At 36.6% G+C, this 9,974-nt stretch overlaps 1 protein-coding gene across 1 annotated transcript in view; it reads right to left on the bottom strand.

The window, feature by feature from the left end:
* Window positions 1-928: 928 nt before the first annotated feature.
* The window catches only part of LOC107740524 (rho GTPase-activating protein 18-like), a 59,073-nt gene continuing 50,027 nt past the window's right edge, over window positions 929-9,974 (bottom strand). Inside the window, exons 10-16 of the mRNA XM_016552974.1 lie at window positions 8,664-8,685; window positions 8,234-8,293; window positions 5,885-6,091; window positions 3,527-3,673; window positions 2,319-2,437; window positions 2,062-2,117; window positions 929-1,393 (exon numbers count right to left, since the gene is read on the bottom strand). Coding sequence (XP_016408460.1) covers window positions 1,302-1,393; window positions 2,062-2,117; window positions 2,319-2,437; window positions 3,527-3,673; window positions 5,885-6,091; window positions 8,234-8,293; window positions 8,664-8,685 — 703 coding nt within the window. The 3' untranslated portion in view covers window positions 929-1,301. The remainder of the gene's footprint in view (window positions 1,394-2,061; window positions 2,118-2,318; window positions 2,438-3,526; window positions 3,674-5,884; window positions 6,092-8,233; window positions 8,294-8,663; window positions 8,686-9,974) is intronic.

Raw genomic sequence — 9,974 nt, 5'->3', positions numbered from 1 at the left:
AATCACAGCTCAAAACTACTCATTGAAATGACATCTGCAACATTGTAAATAACAGACAAGGTCAGTTTAAGTGCCAAGTGTTTCCCTCCATTGAAGTACTTTATGAGGTCTGTGTTTAGCTGAGAAACTTGATTCCTGTTGTTTTCAGTCATGAATCCTTTACGGATATACAATATCATCTGACTTACATTATTTTCTCCAACATGAAAAAAAAGTACATCCAAGATCCCTGGGAGCGACTGAATAAGTAATAGAGCGCAGTGAACTTTTATTGGCAGTGTGAGCTACTGTAAGACTGAAGTCATGTGACTGATTTAAAGCAGAGATTGCTACAATACTAAGAGATCACTCGCATGTAATCAAATGTTTAAGGAAGAAACGTGTGAAATATAGGTGTACCTCAGTACTTCACTTGTCTGAGACAATATTTTCATGCAATACACAATCTATATATGAATGAGATTTGTGGCTGGGTGCGTCTCATTAAACCTATAAAGAACATGTCTGGGTCATATTTTACCCTAAAGAAAAATTAATTTAGTTAATTAAGTGTTTATATATACATATATATATATATATATATATATATAAATAAATTACACAAACACATTTTGTTTTAAACTGATTATTATTTGCATTGTAACATTGTTTTCATGATAATTAAGCATATTCCCATGTCCTCCTTACCTTAATAAAAACACTGCTGACTGCAATGATAAAAACACAATATATTGAATATATATATTCACTCCTTCAACAGTATTGAGAATGTGATGAGAATGATTTACCAGAGAAAAAGAAAAAAAAATCCAGATGAGTTTTTTTGAGTGTCACAGTAATAATAATTAGGAGTGTAAATGTTTAATTATGATGAAAATGTTACAATGCAAAAGTTAAAAACAAGCTACAAAATACAGTTTGTTCTTTTTTTCTTCTAGGATGAAACATGACCTGGAGATTTTCTAGAAAACCTGGTAAATTAGTCTCTGATTTTTGTACTATCAAACAACCTATTCTTCACAAGCGATTAAAATGTGCCAAAGTGCCAAACCAGACTAAATGAGCACAGACACTATGAGCTTTTTTGGCTTTTACTATAAAGGATGTGCATACAACTGCTACCCAAGCATCTCCTGAAAACCATATCGGTGTAGGTTATAGTGTTGGAGGTGTACGCTTCGGCAGAGGACGGGATGAATGTGAAATATATTATATACTGAACCCTGCTGCCTTCCCTTTAATGGTCTGTTTGCGGTGGACTGTAAGGTGCGTGGCGGGATGGGATGATTGGCATGGCTCGGTCAGTGCTGGACGGATTTTATGACCCACTCTGCACTGGGGTTGAGCTCCAGAAGAGCTTTGATGTACGTCTCTTCATCCAGACATCTCTCCTCTAGACAAACACACCAACACACACACATCAGACAACAGCATATACTGCGTGTGCTAGAGCGATGCTTCTGCACCGGACTCAAAAATCTTCTGAAGAAGTTAAGATACATTCTAATAAGATGTTATCTGATTGTATGGCAGGTCTTGAGGACCTCCTAATTAAACTCCTAATTTGCTGCTTATTAATAGTTAGTAAGGTAGTTGTTAATTTTAGGTATTGGGCAGGATTAGAGATATGCTCATGCAGAATATGTGCTTTATAAAGTACTAATAAACAGCCAATATGTTAATAATAGGCATGCTAATAAGCAACTAGTTAATAATGAGAATTGGTCCCTGTACTAAAGTGTTCCCAACATCTCTAATATTGTTAAATTAGAAAACAGATGCAAAGAAGAATTTAATTCTCAAGAATGTTTGATAAATCCGGCTGCTGGTTTTACACTGAACATCACGTGGCATTTTCTAGCACTGTTTATGGCACAAAAATGCCTATAAAATCAAACTGAAATGTATTAATATTACCGTGAGCTGCAGAGATCACAAATAAAGTTGAAGATCTATTTATTTTCCTATCCTAACTATACATGGTTTGTATGGTTAGTTACGTGTTATGAAAATTGTGTGGCTGTGTGACTGTAATTAATGTGATGCTTATAAGCCACTCACTGATGTTTCCTCCCATCTCATAGAGACACAGATCCTCTCGTTTCACAGACAGAGTCCTGTAACAACACAACACGCCACACAACTCAATCTCACTGAGCATTTCACAAGCACCGCTAGAAAATATAATAGTTTTCCTAAAACAATAGACTACAATTGTGGATGTACAGTATATACATTAGAGCCCGAGAGTCACTAGTGGTCTCACTGAAGATGTGCTTATTAAAGCTGATTGATCATTAGTGCGTGTGTTTGCTCACCTCTCTTGACTGAGGAAGCGTGTCAGAACATCTGAGGCCTTTAAATCCTCCGTCAGCTGTACAGCCATGGACACCATCGAGAACTGAGGAGCCTGGACCCTTATGAAGCCTCCTTCAGCCTGAACACACGCACCAAACACACCATAAACACACACCGAACACTAGGCCTGCAGATGAAACTTTGTTTGTAGAAGCATTTTTTAAATTTGAACTAGCACCACATAACTACACCACGTTATGTACGAGAAGCTGCAAAAGACACAGGCGCAAGTGGAATGAAAAAAACACGGTGACATTAATTTTTTAAGTAAATATAATGGGCGATATATTGCGTCACCAAAAATTTGGTGGTCATGTACATATATTGCGCGATAAGTCGATATATTGATTATTGCGGCAGGCCTACTCTTAACACACGCACACACACCGAACACACCATAAACACACACCGAACACACCATAAACACACCGAACACACCATAAACACACCGAACACACCATAAACACACCGAACACACCATAACACACGCACACACACCATAAACACACACCGAACACACCATAAAAACACACACACACACACACACACACCAAACACACCATAAGCACACGCACCGAACACACCATAAGCACACACCATAAACACCGAAGTAAAGCTGAGCTGCTTCAGTCCAGTAAGTGTTCATCTGGAAATATTACTGCAGTTATTCTGACGTTTACTTGATAAAAATCAGTCAAGATTTGACAGCAGAAAGACACTGGAGCAGCAGCTGAAGCTGGACGTTTCTACAATTTACTAAAATGCCTTCTAACTTAATAAAATCAATCAGACGACAGAAGGCATGGAGTAGATTGTGTGAAACATGCTGATCATTTAGAGGCCTTATTTAAAATAACAATCAAATATGAAACAGTAGTTTTATAGGGTTAACATATCAAATCAAGTGTCTGTATCTAAGGATCTTGAGAGCCTTGTATCTTATATTTCAGCATGTCCATGCATTTCTGTCACACTCACAGCAGATGAAGGACAGTCACTGCATGCAGTTGCTCAGTGTGTCCACTAGGTGTCAGAGTGGAGGCTGCTCACATTCTCAAACTCTGATTCATTCAAAAACACTGACACACAACTGTGAAGGCGTCTGAGATGTCTGATTATATCTCCTTCGGTTCAGTGTACTGCTCTGTGTTTGTGTAGCTCCTCTCACCTCAGCGTTGCTCTCTTGTTTGTTAGAGGCTCTCTCGCGGTCGTACGCCATCTTCTTCAGTAGTTTTTTAACCGCTCTGTCTCTGTTCATCTTCCGCTGGTTCTCCATGTTTTGTTTGCGCACCTGATTCAGGATGAACTTGGGAATCTGAGACACAAGAAAAGACTCATCTGAGCATCTCCATCTTCACGTACGATGTGTTCTGGTATTCGAGCAACAGAACATTTTGTTGGTCACTATTTATTATTTGGTCACTATTTTTGTTGGTCACTATTTCTACAGCATCACAGTAGAAAAGTAGTGATTTCACAGAAAATTAATTGAAGTATTCAAGAAATTAATGATTTTATTAATCAAGGACACACTGAATTGATCAAAAGTGACAGTGAAGACATTTACAAAAGATTTATATTTCAAATAAAAGCTGTTCTTTTAAACTTCCTATTCATCTGTGAATCCTGAAAAATAACAAGCATCACAGTTTCCACAAAAATATTGGGCATCACAACTGTTTTCAACATTGATAATAATCAGAAATGTTTCTCAAGCAGCAAATCAGCATATTAGAATGATTTCTGAAGATCATGTGACACTGAAGACTGGAGTAATGATGCTGAAAATACAGCTTTGATCACAGAAATAAATTACATTTGAACATAGATTCACATAGAAAACAGCGGTTTTAAATTAAAATATTTCACAATATTTATTGTATTTTTGATCAAATAAATGCAGCCAATTCCAAACGTTTAAACTGCAGAGTATTGCAACTATTTGTTTATCTGTAGTGAATCTTCAGATATGATATTCAGTTATAATTAGGGATGTAACGATGCACTGCGAGCCGGTTGAAAATCAATTCAAATCGGTTGAGATGTTAAATGAATGGCCATACAATTAGGGTGGGAGTTTATATGAATGTATCTCTGAGGGGAACTGACTGTCTTCAGGAAAGTTCAGATGGTATTTTCTTTTCATCTCGCCTCTGTATAATGCATATTAAAGTAGTGTTCATAACTGCAGCGCTGCTGTAACAGTAGCAACCAAGGAAACGCTGTATCGCTGCTGTTCAGGGTTGCCAGGTGTTCGCAACAAAACCCACCCAATTGCTGCTTAAAACTAGACCAAAACTATCCCCAATCACGTTTCGAGGGGGTCCACCAGTAAAAATCGCGTTCCGGGGGGTAAACTACACATTTTTTGGGAGGGGTTTCCCTGGTAAAATTTGCATTCCATGGGCTAAATATCACGTTATTGAGGAAAAACATGGAAAACCAACCAGCAGCAACAGTAGCCCAATTCTGTGGACTTGTCAACACTGCTGCTGCTCCATAAGCGCCACCTGCTGGCAGAGAGTGAATTTGCGTCTCGTCTGCTGTTTTTTCGTTCCATTCAGATGTTTTAAGTAGTATGGTTTCACAAAACTAAAGTCAGACCATTCTGTTTTTGCTTCAAATTTTGAAATTATACAATGCAATTTAGATTAAAAACTGCTTATGCTGCATGTATGCAGTATCTTTGTTAGGATCATGATTAAAATGCAGTGGCTACCTCTAATTTTAAATGGAAAGAGCACAGACAAAGCCTTAGTTTGTTTATATTGAGATTTCTTTCATTTGATTTGGGGTTTGTTTTAAAATTACAATTTGTGACCCTGGAGCACAAAACCAGTCATAAGGGTCAATTTTTCGAAATTGAGATTTATACACCATCTGAAAGCTGAATAAATAAGCTTTCCATTGACAATATTTGGCTGAGATACAACTATTTGAAAATCTGGAATCTGAGGGTGCAAAAAAATCTAAATATTGAGAAAATCATCTTTAAAGTTGTCCAAATGAAGTTCTTAGCAATGCATATTACTAATCAAAAATTAAGTTTTGATATATTTACGGTAGGAAATTTACAAAATATCTTCATGGAACATGATCTTTACTTAATATCCTAATGATTTTTAGCATAAAAGAAAAATAAATAATTTTTACCCATACAGTGTATTGTTGGCTATTGCTACAAATATACCCCAGCGACTTAAGACTGCTTTTGTGCTCCAGGCTCACACATAGTTTTTTGTTAGTTGACATATTTCAATTACACAAAGAAATGTTTAGCATTTTGTCTGAGAAATAATAAAAGGACACTTTTCATTTCTATTTAGTCTTAAATCTCATTTTGTTAAAAGAATCGTCTTGTGAAATCAGTACCGTGATTCGCATCACATCGTGAGTTAAGTGAATCGTTACATCCCTGGTTACAACAAAACCTTTAAGAACAGAGAGAGTCTCAGAGACGAAACCTTTCTGAACAGCAACATTCAGTCTCACATTGACTGTAATATGTGGTATAACATAGTCGTACCGTCCAGAGGAGGTTCTGGTAGCGGATGAGCAGCCTGACGATGTTAGCCGTGCCAGTGGCCATAGCGAACTCCTGCTGTTCACTGATCTTACTGCGGAAGCCCTTGCACATGAAGATGTTGGGCGCCATCACCACTGCAACGTTGTTCAGCGTCATCTTATTCCTGTCCTTATGGTCGATCACTCTTTGGAAGAACTCCATAAGAGCCTGAGAGACACATATGGAGCTTATAATATGACAAAACTATTGGAATTTGTATTGTATACATTTGAATTATTGACAAGTGGCATTTATCAAAATATTATGTGGCATTTAACATAGTTCTGAAGTAGATTTTTTTAAACTTGAATATTGAACATTTGAAATTTAACACAACTTAATTTTTTTATAGCAGGGTTGTATAGACATGCATTTTCAAACAGCTAATTTTTTGTTCTGAATTCTTTGACTGCAAACATCCAGTTTTTAAAAATACAGCTTCAAGTTTTCAAGATGAAGAGGAAATTCGGAATATTAAATTCAATATTCAATACGCAGAAATTCAGATCGTACAGAAAGTAGGTCAGAGGTAAATCCACAGGGAAGAGTAGATGATCTCCGAAAAGTCAAACGAAGCATTTTGGCCAATTACTATGTTAAATGCCACATAATATTCAGTTTTGATAAATGCCACTTATCAATAATTCAAATGTATACAATACAAATTCAAATAGTTTTGTCATAAGCTCCATAGACACAGAAATGCTGCTCAACTCAAAATAATCCAGCTGGATCTGCTTTAGTCCTCAGTGTGAATGGAGTTGTGTTTTTAATATGCTTAAAGACAAACCATGTGCAAATTCATCAACCAACACCATTGCTGAGTAATATTGACAAAAAAAAATATCCCAATATTTATTGAGATTTTTCAGATAACGATAATTAAACAATATTTTGCTTAGTGTGTTTTTGTGCTGGTGTCTTGGCTGGTTTAGGCCTGACATGGATAGATAAATAAATAAATAAATAAATACGACACTAAAACCACAAGTCCCTGTCTTAATGAGTGACTCAATGAATCATTCATTCAAATGATTCGTTCAAAATTGCTGCTTCATTTAAAAACAAAGCAAGTGATTTATGAATGGCTCACTGAATCATTGACTCAAATGATTTGTTTAAAAAACCAATTAATTTGGGAACGAAACACTACAGTGTTGCACTGAGATGCAGGAATGTTCTGCTTCAGCTCAGTGTGGAACTATTTTCGTCGACCAAACGGAAAAAACAGACAATTGTGTCTAAAATGTAACAGACTTAATATTTACTTATTGTTTGTTGAACTGCTGTTTAAAATCAATATCACATTTGCATTCAGGAAAACGGCACTGGTGCTTGTCTGGTATTGTATTATGTAACTAAGTCGCTTTGGATAAAAGCGTCTGCTAAATGACTAAATGTAAATATCATATCTTATAAATAAACAAAAACCCATACAGGGATACTTTTGGTTTCATAACTAAATAAGAGTCTTTCGAACTGCATTCTAATAGTCTTCATCACACAGTGAATGCTTTTGGACTGTTTGCATGCATGTTTGTTTTTTGCACATTAAGTGACACTCGATATCAGCTCTCATATTGTTGAAATAACAATTACGATATAATTGCAGACAATAAATATCGCACACCCCTATTGCTGCAGTGTACTCAAGACAATCTAAAAAAAATGGATTGAATCCGCCTGTTTTCTACTGACACAAACATGCAACCAATCCTGTCCACCTGCAGGGTGAGGCTTTCCATACCATCAGCACATCGCAGGAATACGGTTTGTGTAACATTCGCAAGACATTATTAGCTGTCTGATAACATAGTCAAGCAAAAGGCTTATGACAGGAATTACAGAAAAATGTCTGATGTTATAGAGCGCGACACATAAAATGCATTACCATTCTGATACATGTAGGCGATGCTGTATAATTCACTCTTCCTCTTCAGAATAAGTTTTATCATATAAATCTGAATGAATCCAATATTGCCACTTGCTATACTGTAGCATTCACTGCTTCACTTAACTGAGTGAGATTGGAGTGGGTCAGTGATTGAGAGGAGGCGGGGACTAATATGCATATTCACGAGTCTGTGTATATGAAATGAGGTTAGGGTGTAGAGTTACATTCAAGACCTTTTAAGGCATAAATAAATTATTTTAATGGGGAAAAAAATTTTAAATGTCACTTTGATTATCAAAGATGAGTTTTAAGGGAAAATTAGTTGACTGAGTCACAAATATCAGATGTCAATGCTGAGTTGAGGAAAAGTGAAGTGAATGTGTGAAGTGTGAATGCGCATTGAAGGTGTGTCGTACCTTGAGAGTGTCTCTGTTGGGTTTGGGCAGCAGGAGCACCAGCAGATTGAGAGCCTGCAGCTTTTTTATGGTTAGGAATCAGGAAATGAAAAAGACTGCCATTAATGAGACGTGCTAATATTTTCCCTTCAACTGTACAAACACAAACACACACAGATACACACACTGCAGACAATCATCTTCCTCACCCACCACCATCTCAGAAGAGACATTAATCACTAAACACTCACCCCAAGTTCTGTCTGACAGTATAAACACACTCAACCCAGCTACATTCAAATCCACTCAACAACCAGACGATCTAGTTTGTGTGTGACATCAAGGACTGTAACAACCATAGACACTGAAGAGTACATGTTTCCCTTAGTTTTCTTTTAAGTAGAGTCAGAAATATCATAATTACAGGTTACATGCATGACCAAAGCAAAACCATATATTTACCAGTGGGAATTCTCAATGATACTTGAGTTGAGTTGTGATGTTCAAGGGGTGTCTGCAAGATGGCAGAGAGTAGATGGTAGTGTTTTTGCTAAGATATTTCAATTACATTACTACTATTATTGCTCATTACATTCTACTAATGCTAGTGACTTATTCTTTGTGCAAAGTAATTAATTATTTGTAACTCAAAACTTGTTTTTGTTTTGTTTCCACAGCAATTTTCATTAGGTTTTCGTTCATTTAAAATAAAGCTAAAATAAAATGGAGAGTTCACCTTCAGTTGCTGGTCCCAAATGACTTCCATCCAGTGCTGCGCGATTAATCGAATGCTATTGTCATGCGCATCTTGTCAGTAAAGCCGGTTCTGTGATTAGTTGTAAATCTCCATCACATGCTTACAGATGGAGCAGCATTTACTACACAGAGCCGTAGTTCACTGACAAGCTATGCAAAAAAATAATAATAATAATTTTGCATAATCATAATTATTTCATATTTAATCACGCGATTATGAAATTGAAGAAATTGTTCGCGATAATGACAGCTGTTTGCGTAGCTTCTCAGTGAACTGCGGCTCTGTGTAGTAAATGCTGCTCCATCTGAAAGCACGTGAAAATACCACATTTAATAACATGTTTTTACTCCGAACTCACTTCATAACATCAGTCGAGTGTTTGAAATAAATCCTTCTGTGAGATGATGTGGCTTCTTACACAGAATAAGGCACGCAACATATTTCATAGTATTCTAAGCAGTGATAAAGGCATTGCATTATTATATACTTTATTATAATGAAAATTATCATAATAATTATAATAAGAACTCACATAAATCATATACTGTCGTAGTCCTAGTGATGGGCGCTTTCGAAGCACTGCTTCACGAAACTTTTGCGAATCATTTCGAAACAGTGGTTCAGAGCGCGTATCAAACTGCCAAAGTCACGTGATTTCAGTAAACGAGGCTTCGTTACGTCATAACTGTTTTGAAATTTAAATGGTTTGCAGTTGGGTGGCAATGATCTCTGTGACCCCGTGAATCAAGCGAGTTCGTTGAGATCGCCCCCCAGCAGAGAACCATTGAACCAGTGTCTATGGTTTTTACCTGATCGGATCATTTCATCAATTTGTAGACATTTTTAACGATACATTTGTGTAATTAAAAGGATGAGTTGTTGTTGACTCTTACTGGCCTCTATATACAAGCTCTCCATAGAACAAACAAAACAAGCCCTGCAAATTAATATAAAATATTTTAAAAACCACATATGTGTCCCCGGAGCACAAAAGCAGTCTTAAGT

Source organism: Sinocyclocheilus rhinocerous, unplaced genomic scaffold (assembly GCF_001515625.1).
Source record: "Sinocyclocheilus rhinocerous isolate Xijiao unplaced genomic scaffold, SAMN03320098_v1.1 scaffold1246, whole genome shotgun sequence".
Taxonomy (NCBI): Eukaryota; Metazoa; Chordata; class Actinopteri; order Cypriniformes; family Cyprinidae; genus Sinocyclocheilus; species Sinocyclocheilus rhinocerous.
This window is presented reverse-complemented; position numbering and strand designations above follow the sequence as displayed.